The sequence below is a fragment of the Crotalus tigris genome, unplaced genomic scaffold (genome assembly GCF_016545835.1).
Source record: "Crotalus tigris isolate CLP2741 ecotype Arizona unplaced genomic scaffold, ASM1654583v1 scf7180000019968.627227, whole genome shotgun sequence".
Lineage (NCBI taxonomy): Eukaryota > Metazoa > Chordata > Lepidosauria > Squamata > Viperidae > Crotalus > Crotalus tigris.
In genome coordinates, this window is record NW_024097797.1 from 360,658 (window position 1) to 382,654 (window position 21,997).

The 21,997-nt window shown below is 34.7% G+C and overlaps 1 protein-coding gene across 2 annotated transcripts in view; it reads left to right on the plus strand.

Annotated features, from left to right (window-relative positions):
* The window catches only part of SLC1A2 (solute carrier family 1 member 2), a 100,657-nt gene extending 79,508 nt beyond the window's left edge, over positions 1-21,149 (plus strand). Inside the window, exons 8-12 of one of the 2 annotated variants that reach the window (XM_039365162.1) lie at positions 292-486; positions 2,048-2,182; positions 9,357-9,588; positions 11,927-11,962; positions 12,601-12,726. In XM_039365162.1, the coding sequence (XP_039221096.1) occupies positions 292-486; positions 2,048-2,182; positions 9,357-9,588; positions 11,927-11,962; positions 12,601-12,675 (673 nt within the window). In that variant the 3' untranslated portion in view covers positions 12,676-12,726. Of the gene's footprint in view, positions 1-291; positions 487-2,047; positions 2,183-9,356; positions 9,589-11,926; positions 11,963-12,600 lie in introns of both variants that reach the window. The other variant, XM_039365163.1, reaches the window with a different exon arrangement.
* The last annotated feature ends 848 nt before the right edge of the window (positions 21,150-21,997 follow it).

Below are 21,997 nucleotides of genomic sequence, written 5' to 3' on the forward strand. Positions count from 1 at the left end.
ATAATGTCTCCTTGCTGACATATTATTGGCTGCAACCCTACAAGCCTTCAGAAGGATAATTAATAATTGTCTTTTCCCTCAGGAAGAGCAGAGCTCCCATTTGGTGGAGATAAAAAAATGTTAACTTCTGATAGCTATTTCATTGTTTATTGTTTCAGTTGTATGCATTTGTTTTTCTTTTGTATTTTGTTTACTATTTTTTGTATGCTGCCCAGAATCAGGCTGAGTTAGGCAACTGTACAAATGCTTAAAATAACAAAATAAAAGAATTCATTTTCCTTGACCCTTCAGTGCCGGTACATTGCCTGTTACTTTTCGCTGCCTTGAAGAAAATTTGGGCATTGATAAGCGTGTGACAAGATTTGTCTTGCCTGTTGGAGCCACTATTAATATGGATGGAACTGCTCTTTATGAAGCAGTGGCTGCCATCTTCATAGCACAGATGAATGGCATTGTGTTGGACGGCGGACAGATAGTCACTGTCAGGTAATCTATTGGGGTTGGTGGAAAAAAAATGGTATCCCAACATTAAATATTGTATTGCAAAATGATTTACATTTGGAAGTACATGCTAGTCTTTACTCATGCCCAGAATCTGTAAAAAGTTTCCATTTCCATCATAATAAGAAGTGAAAAAAGCTCTTTCCAGTTTCTCCATTTACAAACAAACACAGGCAGTCTGATAGCCATTATTTTATATTATGTTAACACTGAGCATGATTTTTTCACTGTATTAATTGTAAATAAAAAAAAACAGTGAAGGGCCAATTGGATAAACTTAAACGAATCACATGTTATTTTAATGTTAGAACAATTAATAAAAGAATATAACTAGGGAAAATGGTTTTGAAAATGAACATATAGGCATGTTACAGGTAATCCAAGCTTAATGATGGTAACTGGGACCAGAATTTCTATCACTAAGTGATGTGGTCCTAAAGTGCACTGTCATGTGACTGCATCCAGCAGTCCCCAGTTACTGTCATTAAGTAAGGATTTTACGTTATCATGGCTTTTGATTTCCTGTTGGGTTTCCCATTGACTGTAGTTGTGGAAGCCAACAGGGAAGGTTGCAAATTGTGATCATATGCCATGGGACACTGTCATGCTCAGAAATCTGGGCTGGTTGGTGAGCACCTGGAATATGATCACATGAGTACAGGGGTGCTGCAATAACCAGAATTTGAGGGTTGTAAGTACTACTCACTCACTATGACTTCAAATGGTTGCTGAATAGGTGCTCATTAAATGAGGGCCCTTGTAATAAAAGCACTTGAAAATATTTTGATTCTGATGGTGGCTTGTTACTGTGTTGGATTGTACCTCCCACCATCTCTAACCATTAGCAATGCTGACTTGAACTCTTCAAGAGTATCTAGAGGGCCTCACCTGTTCTAAATTCAACCAACTACCTTTAATATAAAATTAATAGATGTTATGAATTTATAAGAAAAACAGATTGGGTCCAAGTCTATCCATTTGTCAGGAGAAAACACTCCTCTTTAAAAGTTTGAGGAACACTGCTGAGCAGAGTTGTGAAGTGTGCACTGTGATGATAGTTCAGAAGAAACAAGTGAAATATTTCCCATGCATGTAGAATTGTACAGGTAGTCCTTGATGTATGACCACAATTGAGCCCAAAATTTCTGTTGCTAAGCGAGATTTGTTAAGTAAGTTATGACCTTTCTTGCCACTACAGCAAATAACTGCAGTTGTTAAGTTAGTAACACGTTTGTTAAATAAATATGGCTTTCCCATTGGCTTTGCTTGTCAGAAGAAAAGGTGATCACATAACCTGCGACACTGCAGTCATCATAAATGTGAACCAGTTGCCAAGCATCTGAATTTTGATCATGCAACCATCGGGATGCTGTAAGGGTCATAAGTGTTAAAAATGATCATAAGTCCCATTTTTCAGTACCACTGTAACTTCAAATGATCACTAAATGAGTCAAGGACTGCCTATATTATTTTTGAAAAGATAATAAATAGACTCCATGTTTGTACAATTCCTGTATTATATAAGCGGGCGTGTTTCATTTTACAGTTTGACAGCCACCCTTGCCAGTGTTGGAGCTGCAAGTATACCGAGTGCAGGACTGGTGACCATGCTTCTTATCCTCACTGCAGTAGGACTTCCCACCCAGGATATAAGTTTACTTGTGGCAGTAGATTGGCTCTTGTAAGTAAGACTGTTTTTATGATATAAATCAAAATAATGATTGATTATCCATCTGATAGGGTATTAACTTTTGCCTTCAGTCACCTCCTCATGATACACTGAAAACTAGTGTTTAAGATCTCAGACGGGTAATAGAGATATCCATGGTCAAGCTCCTATTGATCAGGGAATTTCCTACATGGCTAAGGAACAGTCAGACACTGTGTCTTAGCTCAACCCACTTCACAGAATTTGATTTTTGTCAGAGCGTGCACAGTCTTATTATGCTGAGATAACCCAGGAGTAAACACAGTAAACAGTGGTTTGTATTAAATGGTGGTTTATCTTACACTATCTACAATATCATACACCAGGAACAATATACATACACGTGCTAATACAGCAAACTCCAATACACAGCAGTTACAGCAGGAAACGGACAAGAGACACTCCAGCAAAACCTTCCCTTTTATATTCAGGCTCTTAAAGGGATACACAATCTAATGAATCATTCCTATCATTGCATCATCCATCTTATATTACATTACATCATTACATCTTCTTATCAAATAAGCTGTTTGGCTGTTAAATCATAACCTTGACAATTTTCAGCACTCAAACTAAAAGCAAGATGTTTACATTATAAAGGGGTTAATGTCATGTATGTGAATTGTTTCTGATATCCAACTGTAAGTAATATGTACATGTTGCATACTATTACTATTAATTGTTATTATAATAATATAATGTCTTACAGCAATAGTACTTAGACCAGCGGCTCCTAACCTTTTCTATACCCCGCAATCCTAGAACACTTCTGATATATTCTCGCACCTCTTACAAAAGTTCGAAATAACGGGAACGAATTATGCATATACACTATAATTTTGAAAACCCAAGTTTTCGCATCCCCTGGAATATTGTCTCACACCCCTGCCTTAGACTTACAGTATATACCACTCCATAGTGCTTTACAGCAGGGTTTTTCAACCTTTTCACAGATTGTATCACTTTTAGGACATGACAGTATTCGGGTACCACCAGTGCTTAGCAAGATGTCAAAAATTTGATGACTAAAAAAAGGGGGGGAATTTTGGCTTTTACTGATTAGATTGATTTGTTGTTATAGAAATGGCTAGTTTATACTATTATGGAAAAGTAAAAAGTTGAGTTTTGATGTTAATGCTTCATTCTAGTGCAATAGAGGAAGCCCCAAATCAATATCTTTCCTTTTTCCTCTTATCCCCCTCACTTTTCTTTCCCTTTTTCCTCCCCACTGTGTCCTACTATTTGATTTTGTATTTTATTCTATAATCTAATAAAATGTTACAAACCATTAAAAAAAGGAAAAAAGTACCGGTTTTATTCCTTCTTTTATATCCTCTCCTTTCTCCCCCTCCTCCTTTTATATCCTTTCTTCTCTCCCCCTCCTCCTTTTGTAACCTTTACTCTCTCCCTTTCCTCCTTTTATATCCTCTCCCACCTCCTCCTCCTTTTATATCCTCTTCTCTCTCCCCTTCTCCTTTTATATCCTCTCCTCTCTCCCCCTCTTCCTCCTTTTATATCCTCTCCCCCTCCTCCTCCTCTTCTCTTCCTGGTGCACTGAAAGCTCCGATCAGTTGGAGCTGCACGTGCCGATACTGGGCTGTCAGCAGAACCCTGGCAACACCACAGCTCCAGCCGACTCTTCCCCATGCCTCTTTGGCGCTGCCACCACTTCAGTTCATCCACTTTTACACTTTTTTTACAGTACTTTTCAACCCGTCGTATGCATACCACCTGCCAGATGCCGAAGTACCACCAGTGGTACACGTACCATGGGTTGAAAAGCCCTGCTCTAAGAAGTATGGCTTCAATATCATTGTTTCTGGGCTCTCTTTCATATTATGAAACTATATAGGGCATATTTAATACACACACACACTCATATAAACACAGAGGCTATATATTCTGTAAGAATGAATGGCTCCTACTAGAAAAAATATTTTGCATACTAGTTACAGAAAACCTATTATCAGGAAAGATAATACACTTTTTAATGTAATTTTAATAACTCTGATCCTTCCAAGCCCTGGAGATCAGCTAAAAAAATTATATAGATGGAAGAAAGTTGATGTTAAAGAGTATATTTAAGAGATGTGTTCTCTGATTTTACAGTGCTTTTCAACCCGTCATATGCATACCACCTGCCAGGTGCCGAAGTACCACCAGTGGTATGCATATATGGGTTGAAAAGCCCTGTTTTACAGCATTCTCTGAGTTTACAGAGTCAGCATAATGCCCCCAACAATCTGGGTTCTCATTTTACCAACCTAAGAAGGATGGAAGGCTGAGTCAACTTTGATCAAGCTTCTGTGCCGATTTACAATAGCAACTCCAGTTGCAGTCATTAGGCAAATCCTACATGGTTATTAGATGTTGCATCATGTTATTGCCATTTGTGACCTGATGGTTTTCCCATTGACATAGTTTGATGCTGACAGTAAAGGTCACAGATAGTGACTTTAGGACACTATGACTCATTATTGCAAGCTGGTTGCTAAGCACCTGAATTGCGATCATATGATCACAAGAATGCTGGAATAGTTGGAATTTAGACAACCAGCCACAAAATCTCCTCATTCAGTGCCTTCATAACTTCAAACAGATATCAAATAAAAGGTCATTAACAAGGACTACATGTAATAATACTGATTTGTGATTGGAACCATTCCTTTTTTAAATGGTAGATGGACAAATATTCAATCCTGACCCTGGCCATGAGCTATAATATATGTAGAATAATGAGATGGATGCTGGTTCTTTTGCAACTCTATTTTAAGGACTATAATGTACAGAAGGACTGTCAGGATTGCATTGCAACTCTTGCTTAGGACACTAAAACTACACATATGTTTGTAGACCTTCTTCAGTTGTTGACACAGCACTGTCCTATCACTGGATCTTCCTCATTGTTGCCTTACAGATTTATTTCCTCAAAAGATAGGATAGTGATGCAGCATTTGCTGTTCACTTTTTGAGCAAGCTTCTAATCTCATCAACTTCTGATTAGAAGCTTCTATGGACACTTACCATAAAATATTTAGAGGCCCTGAAGGATTTGATCTTGGCATATTTCTTCTCACTCCAACGCACACACCATTTAAAAATGCTGAAATTGACTTATGTATTGTAGCAATAAACAAGACAAGCTGATAATTAAAACACAGTGCTAAAATGTGAAAACTGCAGAGGCAGCAAGAGATGACAGAATAATATCAGCCAGTGGAACGATAAAACAGTCACTTGATTAACTATCTATTGCAGTTGAGCATGTGAGATATTCATCTGACACCAAGAAGACATTAGTATTGATGCTGTGCAATTCTCCTGGGAGGAAAAGAAAAAACATTCCATACCCTAGATATTAAAAGTTAAGAAAGATGAGCTCTATCACAAAAAGTCCTGTAAGCTCATGTACAGATAGTCATTGTTTAGCAATTGCCTTGGACAGCAACTGTTTGCAGTGATGATGATAATGAAAAAGTAACATAATGATGAATATGCCCATTTATGTCCTTTGCAGAATCTCTGTCTCAATCACAGTCACATTTTTGTGAGCCTGACCTGTTTAAAATTTCCCCACCCACATAGAGTGGAGAGATTGCCTAAATAAGCTATCTTTTCATGAGCTGCTTTTCTTCTGCTGCAATTGATCCCCCCAAGTGCTACCCACAAGTTAACAAGCTCAGCTCTGTGACCTTAATTAGTTGATTAGAACCTTTGGCCCTCTAATTGCAAGCCAGTTGCCGAGTGCCTGAATTGAAATCATGTGGCCTCAGGAACGGTATGACAGCTTGAGGACCAGTCCTTAAATCTCCTCATAGGTGGGCTGCTGCCTGATTCTGACAGATCCTATTTGATTTCACACTGAAGCTTTTTTGCTACCTAAGCAGGGCCTGACTCATAAACTTAGTGTGCTAGGAAAATAGCCAGCAATAGCCAGTGTACATTCCCTATTATGTGTCTGCTTACTCTCTTCTAATCCCTTCCTCTCCAAGGAATCTAAGTACAAACATCAATTCTCTTCCTGCTAATTATCCCAGTGCTGGCGTGAGCATTCCAAAGGTCAGGGAAGTGGGAGGGGAGGCGAAATGGCTATAAGATTTGTCCTTTTTACCCAACCTCCTTATGAGTTGAGTTTCAGAAACCATCCACATTGTTTGAGTTCACCAGGGTGTTTAGAGTTAGTATCTTTCTGAGTTTATAAAGCAAAGGAAAACTGAAGTAAGAATGTAAGCACATTCAGAGTCATCTGAGTTTAATTTGGTGACTGCTTTTTTTAGCAACCAAGTTGCTGGTTCTAGTTTCAGTCACTAAACAAAAACTACCCGTAATGCTATAGAAAAGAGATGCTCTAACAACTGGTTTATATCAAATTTCAGCCTCATTCCTATCTTCTGGGTTAAAAGATAAGAAAACAGTCCAGCTTTGGTATGAAAGCCAGCTGGCCAGACATCCTTTCTCAGCCCAATCCACCTCACAGGGTTGTTGCTGTAGAGAAAATAGGAGGGGGAAAAATAGGTGTACTTGTTGCCTTGAGTTATTTATAAAAATAATAAAGGTGGTATATAGATAAAGTAAAATATTGCTGTAGTAGGAAACAATACAGGCAATTCAATAGTTAATAGAAAGCAGCCCAAGGAAAAATTGCACGATGTAGATAGGAGCTGCTATATCAATAAACAACAGGTACGGGATTTATATTTTAAGTGCACGTTTCTATTGAAGCAAAAAAGAATAAAGCCTGACAGGCGGTAAGAGGATGTTAAACTGATATCGGTGCTTGCTTTCTTGTTCAAGGAAATATCATTTGAAGCAATGTCACTTGTCAAAACAGTTGTGCCTCTCCTAAATGGAGAGACTTCATAGCCATAATTCACCAAGGGAGCCAACCAAGCAAACTGGGCAGGAAAGGCTGGAGTTTGGGTTGGGTAATGCTGCGGTTTAACATAAGCATCCCCTGAAGCAATTCTGTGATGTCATCTTTATAGAAAAGGTCAGGTATAGCAAAGGAAGCTTGGGATCTTGAACAGGCTTAAAGGCTTTAGTGACAGGAGAGTTGTTCTGTTATTGAGAGGAACTTCAAGCTGATTCATACACCTTTTTAGACTGACTTTACATTCAGAGATGGAATGTTGTTTTTTAAATTCCTTTTTACTGGAAGGGACAATTTTCATATTTCAATGAATCTCACATGAAAAAGCCATGTTTGTACTAGTAAACCTAAGTGGTTCCAAATGAGACTACTGATTTCATCATTTTCAGAAACAACAGCATAAAACCTGACTGAGGTTTTGTTTTTCTAGTTTGTCTTCTGGTTGGCTTGAATTACCTGATATTTATATTTATGCAGTGAATAGTGTTACTGTGTACCCAGTATCCAAACTTTTAGTACTAGCAAACAAAAGCCTTTGACTAATCATCATGAGCTAATTAAAACCGATTGATTATTGTTATCAGGCTAGTTTGAATTATACACCTAAATATAATGTGATATGTAGCACTGGCTACTTCATACTTAATTCTTAGATTTTAATATGCATATAGCTTTTTCAAAATTGCTGTGTAATCATATTGCAAAAGAGATCTAAAATTTAAAAGTAGACCAAACATATTTCACTTTGCTCTGCATGAATGGGATATATGTAAACACACATATTTATAAGAATATCTTTCTAGTATTAGCAAATTGCAGTGTTCCTATTTTAAAATGCAGCCTTTATAAAAAAAAATAGTGCTATATTTTCACAGGGGAATTAATTCATTATCTTAGTAGTGGCGAAGAACTGAATTTTACAGAGGGGAAATTGACAAAGCAATGCAAACATCGTAGGAGTACCCCCAGAACAGGGATTTTGTATTTTGATAAACAGGAAAATAAGAATAGTTTTGTACAGTCTTGATTGTTAAGTTTTTGCTTCTGAGAAGTCTGAGGAAATGAATAATCTCTCAAATTTAGTACAGACATCTGGTTTTCTTTCCATTTGTCATCATGTAAATTCAAAGTTTCTGAATTTACTTGGTAAAATGGCGTTTTAATGTTAGTGGACAAATCATAAATCAAGATGAGGTTCAGCCAGTGAATGAATAGCCAACAGATGGGCTATAAAGAAAGAGCGAATTTTGAAAATCTTCAAATTAAGAAGCAAAAAATCAAAAACATATTGGAAAATTATGTCTGGTTAGTCCTTTTTTAAGTATATTTAATTATGATAGCTTTTCAATGTCTTTTTCTGAAGAAGGGTTTTTCCACCTAATCTACTAGTGTTTCATGGTATTACTGGCATCTAAAGTATTTCCATCTAATCTACAACTAAAAGTGGTTGGATGATTAATGTTCATTTTCAGAAAAACAGATGTGCTGTGATCTCCTTCTTAAATAATTTCCTTCTCAAACAATAAAATTAGAAAGTGTCATCACAAATGTCCTCAGGAAACAAATTGGCTCTAGACAAAATATGTTCTGCATAGATTCTGTGCAGCTAATGTCCTGAGTCTTACCTGGATTCCAGTGGATCAGTTCTGTACAGTGTTTGTGCAATATTCAGTCTATGGATAAGACTTTTTCTACAGAAATGCAGACATAACAAAATTACCAATCTTTCTAGGAAAATAATAAAGAAATAAAGGGTCACAGGGTGACTGACGTTGAAACAAACATTACAGCAGAAGCTAGCATTTTATAGAGGTTTTGGAAAACTTTTTAAGAGCTCTTCTTGGCTATCCAATAATTAGCTCCTTTTAAGGTGAACCTTTTTACACGTTACCTTCTTAATCAGAGGTTTCACCATTACTATTAACCAAGTTAAGAGGTAAAAATGTATTCTTTTCCAAAAGCGGAGAAATTGAAATGAAGGAATTTTGTAATTAAGTAATTGCTAACTGCAACTTCTGGAATGCTTTTTAAGAAAATATAGGATTCTACTTTATATTGTTCCTTTTCTCTTGTCATGTAAACATTCTTACATTGGGGATTCACACTGCAAATAGGCCTAATGTCCTCCAGATACATTGGATTGCAACAAGGTTAGAGCTTGGCCATTGGTCAAGTTTGGCTCTGACTATCATCACACTTGGAGGGTTGCTGAGATCTCCTGTAAATTGATTCTTTGTGCTTCAAGTCTTCCATCTTTTGGTAATATTTTCTTTGTAGAGATCGAATGAGAACATCTGTCAATGTAGTAGGAGATTCCTTTGGAGCTGGCATTGTTTATCATCTATCCAAGGCAGAATTGGAAAACATCGATGCCCATCACAAGATACATGAGGATTTTGAAATGACCAAGACTCAGTCAATTTACGATGATCTGAAAAATCACACGGAAAGCAACTCAAACCAATGTGTTTACACAGCTCACAACTCTGTCATAATAGATGAATGCAAGGTACCTTTCACATTTATGGATATTGAGACTTGCATCTAGCAAGTCATAGTATAAACTTTTTTTAAAAAAAAAGTAATAATCTTTTTTAAAAAACATGTAATAAGGACACAACTGGCTCTCATTAAAACTGTTGAACATGTGTATATTTGCTTGTAAATTTATTTTAATTATTGCAATTTTGTTTAACCTGAAAGATGCATGTAATGTTTACAACCAAAAGCATGTTTCACTATGTGTTATGGAAAGAATATGGCTTCATGTTCTATTTCAATATTTATTTGATTTTTTTAAAAGCATTTTGATTTAATTGATATGAAATAATGGATTTGTTGCAAACTATGATTGCTTCCTAAAAAAAACCCTTTGTTTTTCTTCTTCAAAATTCATTTATTTATAGAATTTATAAGGCCACCCATCTTAACCTAGTGAGTCTGGGTGCTTAATAATAGACAGTCATAAAACATCACAAAATAAATTTATAAATATTATACCACACAATACGATACAATGCAACAGACAATTGAATTAACTAAGAAAAAGATTTAAGAAGTTGTATGATGATTAATATGAAAGACAGTTAACTATTGAGAAACAATGAGCCTCAAGCAAAATGTAAAGGCAATATTATTTTAGATTAATGCTTTCCATAATACACCATACAGGCATATCTGTTGGACTTCTTAATATGTGGAAACTCACTAATCCAGGCATGTTTGTTCTTGCTTTCAGAGTTATTTTTGGTCATCATTACCATGTCAATTTTGTGCTTTGTGTTTGATCCTGTCAGTAATCATGTGAGTTAAGAGAAAGCTATAACAAGAATTGTCCTGACCAAGATTGATTTGAATTTCAGGGAACTCCAGGGTCACAAAGATTCCTGGAATAATCTTATTTTATTAATCACAATTTGAGGTGGCGATTGAATCTGGTAAAATATTAGAGAATATGAACTAAGTTTTGTTTGCAACAAGCTAGCTTAAAAACATAGATTCCAAACTGTCTTTTTCTCAATCCCAAGTAATTAGGATTAGTTACTGTTGAGGGTTCAGATGAAACAATAAATAGTGATCAGTCAAAAATGGAAGTGATTGCTTCCAGTCAGGGTGGGAAGAAAGAGAGAAGTCAGTACACAAATTAGTGATTTCTTTAGCTTGTTCAAAGCACAATAAAGCACAGTTGTCACTAGCAGCTCAAGGTTTGACTGGAGAACAGAATCCAGTGTTTTCTTTAGTAGATCTACAGCTTCATCTTTATATAGTTATGCTGATAATAGCTGATTCTGTTACTAACTTCTTATCGGCCATAGATGTCCACTGCTAACTGAAATGATGTGAAAATGACAACATGTGTGTTATGACATCACAATACAAACGATGTGCTTTGATACTTGTACCCTAATGTTGGAGACAAATATTCTATGTAACTCACATAGTTTGAGTTGTGATGATCCAGTGCAGGTTTTGCCTTTCCCCCCATCCAATCTGACATATAATCATGGTTTTAATTACACAGTAATTAAGCTTTTTATCCATAAGGGTTAGTTTTCACTTTCAAATGAACATCATTTAAATACAATAAAATTATGCTTCAGTCTAAAACATTGTAATCAGAAGATTTTATCCGTATGTCAGTTTCCATGACAGAAAAATTATGATAGCACTATCATTATGTTCTCAGTTTAAGCAATTTTTTTTTCAGATATAGGCATTAAACTACTTCTTCCATAAAATATTATCAGTTATGGTTATAAAATAACGCTACACAAAAATTAATCACTTTTAAGTTTTAGTCATTCAAACAGTGGAGCACACATTTAAGATGTTAACATTGAAATGAATGGGATACAAATGCGATTAAATGTTTAACTTGATCATCCCCAATAAAAATTAGGAAATAGCAATAAAAATGAATGCGTGGATATGAAAATTTGCAACAGGATTCAAGTTTGGTCAGCAGTTTTTGTTATTGGTCCTTGACTTAATTACTAATACAATTATTTGTCCTCTTGACTTTTTAATATTTAACTGGCTTCCTATCTTGGTAGCGCTGCACAACTATTATAAGTTTATTGGCAAGCAATATTGGCTTATAAATTGCATGACAGTTTTTCCTTGTATTTTTATTGTCACGTTTTATATTTCTTTTGATCTAACCCTACAGTATCAACTTCAAATATGAAGTGAACTTTATTGTTTTTAATGCATGTATTTTCATCTTTGTAATCAGAAAAAAAGATTGCAATTGTTTCAATTGTGAATGCATACCTCATGTTTTCATGTCCTATGCTTATGTACATCCAATTTGTCCATCATGTGGAATAATAATCTTGTCTTGTAAGGTTCTTTTTTTGAAGCTGAGGACTAGAACATGGAAGGTAAGTGCAAATAGATAAAAGACAATTATGATGTAAAGGTCTAGTTCAGTTCTAATCAGGCCAATAAGTACATTAACCCTTTGAGTTTTCTGGCTGTGTTTACGATATTACAACTGTTAAAAAGGTATCCATGGCCAGGAAATACTTTTTCAATTAACTACCTGATTATTGCTTACTAATCGGTGTTTCCCCTAGAATGTTTTCATCATTCTGGGCTTCCCATCATTTTTATCTCATTTAAAAATTTAACAGAAATAAATAAAATGCACTCTCGTCAATACTTGTTTGACTTCACTGTAACTGTACCTTTAACATGCACCAGTAATGAAAGATGTCACTCTCTTGTGGCAAATTAAGTCTCCTATTTACAGTTTTGCTATTTTTTTAATAGTGTGTGTACAAAAAAATAGCCTATCGGTCTGCTATCAGTTTTTCTCTGTGTTGTATTTTGTGCTGTAAACTTGAGTATTTTCAATAGATTTTTTTTTTTTAAAGTGAAAGGATAGAACTGAATGACTACAAAAAAATTAAAGTACGAATATAGTCAGTTCTGTAAATATTTAGATTTGCATAATTCATTATATTTCTTGCAAAAGTGCCTTGATTTTAAGCTAGGTGTTGATGGTAATTACTTTCAGGTAACCTTGGCAACTAATGGCAAATCTGCAGACTTCAATGCTGTTGAAGAAGAACTTTGGAAACATGAGAAATAAGGTGGAAACACTCCAGGTCCATCTTGAATAAGTCCCTGAAGCTGTCTTTTGGTAAAGCAGATATCAAGATCCAAGATTTTCCACTGTTTTCATTTAGCATAGAAATGTGCTTACTTAATGCTGTTAACTGAAGCTTAGAAGTGGTCTTGTGAAGTCTTTGCTCTTCTAGTTTCTTGGCCAAATAATTTATCTTATTATTTGTTTGGATGTAAGAGAGATCATTGGTTGGGTTTCTTCCTTCTGTTCAAAACATAGAAAATGTAGGGATTTAAAGAAGAAAGATTTTTAAAGGCCACAATATAGCTGATTTGCTTCAGGGATTATATGTTTAGCATTAAGTATAGTGTACATCATGCAGAATCTCCCTCCTGTTGAATATGTGAATCTATATCTTGGTGCATACTGAACACAGTGAACACGTTATACAAGACATTATTTCTGAAAGGCTTTTCATGTGCTTTATTTTGCATATGGTTTTCTTCAGTTCCCTTTTCTACAAGCTGTCTTAAAATAAGTGATCTACCTAAATTCCAGTTGTGAACTCCAGTGAGTGCCAATACATGAAAAAGGTATTTTTAATAATAAAAACTTCATCTCTCCATTTTAGCTCTATAAACAATCAACCCTTTTGAGATCAGAAGGCAGGTTATAGTTTTTGCATAACTCAGTTGGATAAATTTATGATCATGGGTTGATATCCCTGTGGAACGTCCTTCCAGTAGGCAAATTTGTGACACTGGAATTAAACAAATGACATGTTTGCACAGCTAACAATCCATGCCAGGAAGTATGCTCACTTCTCTGGGAAGATATTCAAAGTTAGCAGAATCTTAATACATCTATAAAAGCAGAAAATCTTCATATTTGTCTGGATCCAGCAGCATCGAGAAATCACAGGAATCCTTATGCAGTAGTTTATCAGACTAAAGCTAACCCAGTGCCAATAGCTCAGCATACACCCTTCTGTTCTCCCCAGTGATATCTTACTGCCTCTTTGTTGAGACTGGAGAGTGCGTCTTTTTAGGGAAGATATCATCTGCTAATTCTTTTGTTATTCCTTTTCCTCAGAAGAAATAAGCTATATTTAGCACGAATATTGCTGTACAACATCAGTTAGTTATTTAGTCAGGGCTAAGATATTTTCCTGTAAATATTAGATATCTTCCCACCCAATATGTTGAAGCTTAATTATATTAAGTAATTTGAACAAATTAGTTTTGACAAATATCAGTTCATTTCTCTAGAGTGTTTTATTTTTTTATTTGCTACGGTATTCAAAATGTGATTATTTCTTTGCCACAATGTCGTAGAAGAACAAATCCTGCAAAGTGAGGCCAATTTAATATCTGATAACTCTTTTCAGAATAGTGTTATTCTCTATAGAAATATGAAAAGATCAGACAAAGCTATGTTTCTTCTTTTTGTTCCAGTGTATTAAATAATTGGCCCTGGTGAGATCAGAAATTTGGATGTAACTCCCACATCCACATCTATATTTCTCTTTCTCTTATTTTTGGTGAACTCTATAGGCAGTATAATTTAACTCAGAAAGACAAAGGATAGTTATAAGGAAAGCACACCTCTAACATATCCTTTTCAAGTCAGGTCTGGCACAGGAAAAAAAAAGAGAACTCTTAAATTTTACACAGATGAGCACTATATCCCTATGGAGAAGTACATTTGTGGCTATCACATGTTGGTGCAATTTTTTTTTTAATGGGCAATCCAAACTGAAGCGCTTCACATTATATTTCCCCCTCACTTTGAAGTAGTGAAGTACTGACCACTAATATAAGCATAGGTTCCCTTGTATGGGTATACTTTTTGAAATGCTAATTGAAAATAAGTCACCACTCTGAGAAGGAAGCTCTCAAGCTAAAGTAAAAAGAAATTGTAATTTTGCAACTGGAGATTTCTGATATTTACACAGGAAAAAAAAGCCCTGTGTAGGATTTGGGAAAACATTTTTTTTTGGATGTTTCATAACTCAGGGAATTTCTGCTTCTTAAAAACAAAGCCACCCTTTACTTACAATCAGGGACATTCATGGGAAGGGGTCAAAAAAGTCAATATGGCCTTGTAATTAAAACCCTACATCTTTGTTATGTGCATGGCTATATAACAACATAACAGGGAGAGGTGACCAGTCTTGCTCAGCATTTGACTCCTGAGTGAATTCTAATGCTCTGTATTCTGCTGTGGTAACCAACAAATTTAACAAACTTCCACAGCTTTCCATTTCACAGTAGAAAACTGAACCTTAACTGTTATCCCACCTTCTTTATCCAGGGTAACTAGTTTCTGAATTTCCAAAAGAAAGATGCAGAAGGATTTTGCTAGTTTATAAGCATTGCTCGTTTGGGTGAACATGCTTTTCATTTGCAAATGCAAAATATAATTAACAATTCCACTCAGTATTTTTTTTCTTAGTAGTTGAAGTTTTCCTCCATATTAATACCTCCATTGTTGGCAACATTCATTATGAATGATTAATAATTAACTATTAAAATAATACTTAAGCATTTCTGCAATTTAATCCCTGATGTGCAATAATTTATTTCTTGCCTGTACAACCATGACATGTGATAGCTACCTAGAGACTCAGCAAAAGAAAACAATTAGGAATTTAATTTATAGAAAATTATTTTGCACCAGCACTTTGCACTTCGTTCAGGTCCAGTTTGTTAATTTGCATTAGCAAAGCCAGCCTTTCTTTTAATTGGGTGTAATTTCTTGATTAGATAAAAAGGGGGATCTGAACAAGCAAAATGCCATTTATCTGATATGGCATTGCAAACCTGAAAAATTCTGGCCGCCTTGAAGAGAAAAATCTTCCCATTATTCCATTCCTGGTATGGTTTGATTCATGGAGTTCAACAGAATGATCATTTGTTTTCTTTATGGTGCTACTATATGCTCCCCACTCTTTAAAACCAACTGTAAGTATATATTCATAAGACCCCTGAAGTAAGTTACAGCAGTGCTGACAAAAAAATATTACATTTGCATGCATGAGAAAACATTTGTTTTTAACCCTTTTTTATCAATAAGATCTCTTCTTAGCAAGATGCAATGTCTTCTATCTCACTTGTAGATGTTTGTTCGAATCTCTAGATACTCTTCAGCTTTTTAAAGTATCTTTTAATGTTTAACATGAGGAATATTTTTGCACTTATCTTTCACCCATCTACTGTATATTTCTCTTATTGCTAAAAATGGTTATGAAGATTAATATAAAAATCTTTATCAAATACAAAACCCCAAAAGACTGGGTCTTTCACAGCCCAGTATAGTGTGGAATGTCAGGACTGCTCTTTTATATGCATCCTCTTTACTTTTCAAAATTTTATCCCTTGCTAGTGAGGCTGATTGTGCAAAGTCAGAGAAGACAGACATTGCAACTTTGATAAACTTAAATTCAAACTATTAAGAATATGTACCTTGCATCTAGGGTTGCATTTTTTACACATCTGCCGTTCCACCAAGCCTAATGCTAATTGGTGGTTAATCTATTCACATCTGATTCTATTCCTTTGACTGTACGTTTCTAAACTGAGTTCATAAGTATATGAAATTATACTTATATAATTTCATGCTTTGATGCTCACAGTATTCTTACTCTTACTTCATGATAGGGATCATCCTATCATGTTTTAACTAAACAAAATCATACGTGCACTTGCTGCCTTTTTTGCAGCAATACTGAAGAATTTGGCCCTAGAGACCCTAACATTTGTTAACTCTAATAGTGGAAAATCTCATACTGTGAGGTTTTACCCAAGAAGGTGAAGAAAAGCCCCATTTCTGATGAGAATCTAGAATCGGAATCATTAGAATTCTGACGTTATACATTGGAGAACTTGTATGTTACAGATTTACAGAATTCAGACCTCCCTCATTCTCTGAACATGTAGGGTGGAATAGAGAACCAATTTTTTTTTTTAAAAAAAAATGACCCATGCCAGTATCCCCGTTAACCATGATGCCTATAAATGCCAAACCAACATCTAGAAAACATGACTTTTCTGTCTTTTATTCTCTCCCCTCATCCCCAAACAATAGGAAAGTTTATTACTGAACTCATTTTTTCCCAACTTTATCCACATGTTTAATATTGCACTTCACAGACTGCTAGGGTAATATTTTATTAGACATAATCAAAAATCAGAAGATCCACATTTTTTTTAGCTATGTGGAAACTCCCATCTTTTAAGCAGAGGGAGGTGATTGATTAAGCTGAGCTCTTGCTGAAAAAAGAAAGCTATTTGGAATTAGATTCAATTTATAGCACTGATTGCCTCAAGTAAAGCCTGTAAATCATGTTTTAGATATACCATCTTTCACATTAGAAAACAATGTATTGTATATAACTTAAATACTTCCTCTGAAAATTATATTTTACTTTGCTATAACTTTGACACCTTGTTTTCAGAGCTAGTGGAGTGGGTTTAATCAGTGCTATAGATCTCAACTTTCCATTATCTTTATTTCAAAGCTGCTTCTTCAATTTTTTATTGACTACTGTAACAAAATTCCTTCCTAATGTGTGAATGGTAATTTATGGAATGCACAAGGTGTATTTCTACTTATACTAATTTAGCTATTTATTCTTCTGCAACCATGATATACAATATAGAATGAATTAACTTATTTCTGGCACCTGTAATTTACAGACAATTGCAGGGGTTATTTTCTTATACCATTTGCAGACAGTTATTTTATTATACAATCATATAACCAGGCAAGAAGAAAATGCTATAATCCTTTTAAGGAAGATTCTTTTGTAACAAACTCTGATAAATAAAATTTGTGACTGGGTTCATGCAACACATTAAGCCATTGTATCAGTGGGTTGGTTTTGACCTAGCACAACATACGAACTCAGCTCTTGTGGCTTGTAAACCATGATTTATAGCTGAGCAGTATATAAAGCAGGCCACTACAGCTTGTTCCACAAACCATGGTTAAAATAAACTATGACTTGTGTGACATATGAAACCAGCCACTGTTATGTTATGTTAAATTAACATAACTCTTTAAACTTTATAACTTTAAGCAAAGCACAAATGGAAGTTAAAGGTGTCTTTATGCTACAGTTCATTATGGAACACTATCACAGTATTAATATAGATTGAGATTGAGCCTTTTTTATACTTAGCTTGTTTTTTTACCAGGATAATTCCAGAATGTCTCTACCCTACAGATAAATATTCTGATTCAGAATATATTTTGTTTTTAATGTACTTACTTGCCATTATTTTCAATGGAATTAATTTACAAAATCCATGTACTTTCGGATTAGAGCTTTTGACAAAATCTAATCTGTTTATGCCCAGAGCCAATCAGGCTCAGCTTGGTGTCCAGGATTTGCACCAAATAACATTTCATGTGTTTGGTAGGCCTTCCATGGAAATGATGATGCGGGCAGATTGAAGTGTCAGCTTTTTATGTACCAGATCCCCAGATCGATCTTTAATGGTTACATTTCTTCAGTAATGTGACATACATCACATCCCATGCTGACAGAGAGAAATGTTGTCTTCTCAAACAGTATTAAGATATAGTATTTGCCTAATGATTGAATGACAAAGATTACTGACACCAGGAATTATTTGTTAAGCTACTAATGAACTCTATTGGTTCAAACAGTTCTAGTTTTTAGATGTATTTTGTTGAGATATACTAAGACAAAAATGAAAGCTATATAAGTTCAAAATGTGTAAGGAATTGCAGCATTTGATCTCACATCTTTGCCTTTCTGCAAAAGGACCAAACTACATTCTTAGGGGATTATGTCAACCGAATAGCACATATATAAATACCTCCTGATTTTTAAAACATTTATAAAATAAAAGCAAGCAATATATTTTTTCACCATAATGATTGAAATCTGTTTTTCTTCCTAAGCAGTTAATTACAAAATACCTATATTGCTAATGCCTTGTTATTATCCAAGCACATTGAGAGAGCAAATAAATTTTTAAAACCCAAATTATAGTTTGAATAGGATTCAGACTCTGCCCCTTATGGCATACAACTGCACAAAATTGAAGGGGTGATACATACAGTAACAATTGACTCTATGAAACAGGTATATTTAACTTGTGCAACCTGTCATATATGACCTGCAAATGGATGAATAAACTGTACAGTAGGTATAGGCAGTATATTATTGTGGTTTTATTTTTTAATACTCCTCTATTGTAAAGCAGAGTTTTCAAATATTCTCGTAATTAGAACTAAATACAATCCAGTCGTAAGATAAAGCATGATGCTCTTATACAGGTTGGATGCGTTGTTTTCTGCATGAAGAACAGTGCCTGCCCACCCTTTCTGTAGATAATGTAGCTTATCTTGGTGTAATTTCAGTGAAATTGTGTATACGGTATTAATAGTTGGTATTTTATTTTAATTTAATTTAACTTCAACTCTGCTGGAATATAAATTTATAGTAATATGTTTGAAAATAGATTGGATTAAGTTGGCTGGCTTTGGTATTATATTGGTATTTCCATTTCCATGTTTAACAGCAAAATTTCCATAATCTGCTAAGCACTGCTACATGGTGGTGTAAGCAGTATAATTGTGTTTAAATAATTGCTATAACCCTCATGTTCCAGCCAGGTCATTTGTAAATATGTTAGAGTACTTGTCTTTATATATCTAAACAAGCAGCATGCATGTGAGGGTATGCGTGCAAATCCCTGGCACTTAGTGAATGTGAGTGACTGTCTGATGTTGCGCTGTGATTGCAATAGCACTGCTACTTTAATGAATAAATATAAGCACAGTATTATATTGAGTTGATTATGTATTTTTCTGTATACATGATAGATTGGAGATATAAAGATAGATGTTAATAAATTATTGCAACTATCAACATTTTGATCCCTTGTAAAAAAAAATTATCTTTTATTTTGAATGCTATGTTTACCTTTTGAAACTGCAGTCTCAGCTTTTGCTTCTCAATCAGGACATTGTGGTGATCTAACCCTTCAGGATTCCTCAAGTGTTCATTTTTCACTTCTTCACTGACCATAGTAATAAATCCAATTCAAGGCAAAATGAGAAAAGACAGACTTCTTTTTGAAGCATATTCTTTTACTTGTTCATATTCCAGTGTTAATAGATCATGTGAAGATAAATGATTGAGATAAAAATATGGTATAAAATATGCTTTCTTAGAGACTGTTATTTGAAAAAAAGGAGTTGTTATATAAAGTTGAAATCAGATAAATTCAGGAAAAGAAGCAAAAGGTCCCCAAATGTCACTTATGAAAATTTTGTGTGAACCAAGCTGGACAAACATACGTTAATAGATCTCATATTAGTTATAAATCCCAGCACAAAGCTAGTTCTACTGCATTGCAGTTGCATGCAAGATTCATTTCATGCTTTATATATTATAATATGTAAATTTAAATATAATTCATGATAACCCTGAATCAAATTAGTTACTACCTGTCTTAAATTCTCTAGAGCAATGTTTCCAACCTCAGAAACTTGAGATGTGTAGACTTCAATTCCTCGAATTCCTGGGTGGGAGATTGTGGGAGTTGAAAGCCACATATCTTAGAAGTTACTAAGATTAGAAAGCAAGGCTGAAGAACTAGGTTGTAACTATTCCTCTTTCTTAATAGAACAAGGAACAGTTTTATAGTTGTAAACTGAACCTAGTTATTGCCCAAACATAGTTATATTATTTTGCTTCTGTAGGCCTTGAATGCATGGATACCATATAATTATGCATAGAAAGGGGAGATCCACTCAATTCCAAGCTCTGCAGATATATCCAGCTAGGGGAATTATTGTGGTTATGATCTCTTGAGATCATGGATCTTGTGTACATGACATCTTAGACTGCATTGTTAGTTGATCACCCTACATACAAAAGAAAGCACAAACCTGGCTTTGACTGTAATTAAAAATATTCCTCTGAAAAATGAAATGGTGTATTGTATATCAATGCCATTTTGTGTAAAATCTAATACATGGAAATGCTAAATCTATTAATGTTGATTACTTTATTACAGTAGCAATGACTTGTTTACTATGCATTTTTCATAGTTCTTATCTCCTTTATCTATAGCAATTATTTTCTTTTCCTGTGTGAACTGATTTCTGTAACTTGTATATAAAACTGGACATTCTTTATATACTGGAAATAATCAGCAAAGACAATATTTCACTAAATGTTGGATTTTTTTATGTACATATCATCAATAAATGTGAATTCATAATTTTCATGGGTAGAATCAATGTGAGTATATCTATTTACTTGCAAGCTCTAGAGAGAATATGTGATGGAAGGATGTATGAAGACTTATAGTCCAGTAACAAATGTTTGATATATGTATGCTAATTTGCCAATGATTGACATATTAAACCAACAGAGCTACTTTCACATGTTAGATTTGCAGTTCTCCAGATTTCTGTTCATCCATGTACTTTTATAAACAATGAAGTTTCTCTTTCTGATAAAATAATTCAAGACATTTATGTTACCAAAATGTTAAGGTTTGTGTGCGTGTGTGTTTGTGTGTGTATTTGATGCAGAAAAGCTGCCCATGAAAGTAAAATGTACCTGTCCTGTTGTCTTTTAGACCAACATTGGCCATAACATCTAAAAGTGGGAAAATAGATACATTTGAAGAAAATGGTTCATCGTAGCAATTGCTTATATTAATCAGTCGTCATTTTGTAAAACTAAATTAGTACATTAGGTAATTAAGTCTCAAATAATGAATTTCAAACAAAAAAGGGACAGGAGCACTTAGGTTAGTTTATGTACCTGTCAGTTACATGGCTATAATAGAACTAAGCCTCTGAGCCCCTGCCCATCCTTGTTGCTCTTCTTTCTAATTTTTCCAGTTCTTCAATATCTTTTTTGTGTTGTGGCAAATTAAATCTTCGTTCAGGTATAGTCTTAACCACTGCAGCATAAGGAAGTAATATCACTTCCAGTGATCCTGACATTATGCATCTGTTGGTGTACCCCAAAATTAGTTTGGGCAGCTGGTCATCTGTGGTCTACCAAGATACCCATACCCTTCCTGCAACTACTTCTAAATCAAGTGCAGGTAGTCCTCGACTTACTACCCATGAGCCCCAAAATTTCTGTTGCTAAGTGAAACAGTTAAGTGAATTTTGCCCCATTTTAAACCTTTCTTGCCACATTTGTTAAATGAATCATTGTAGTAGTTAGTAACATGGTTATTAGTTTCCCCATTGACTTTACTTGTCGGAAGTTCCCAAAATGGTGAGCATATGATTCCAGAACTGCAACCATCATAAATATGAACCAGTTGCCAAGCATCCAAAT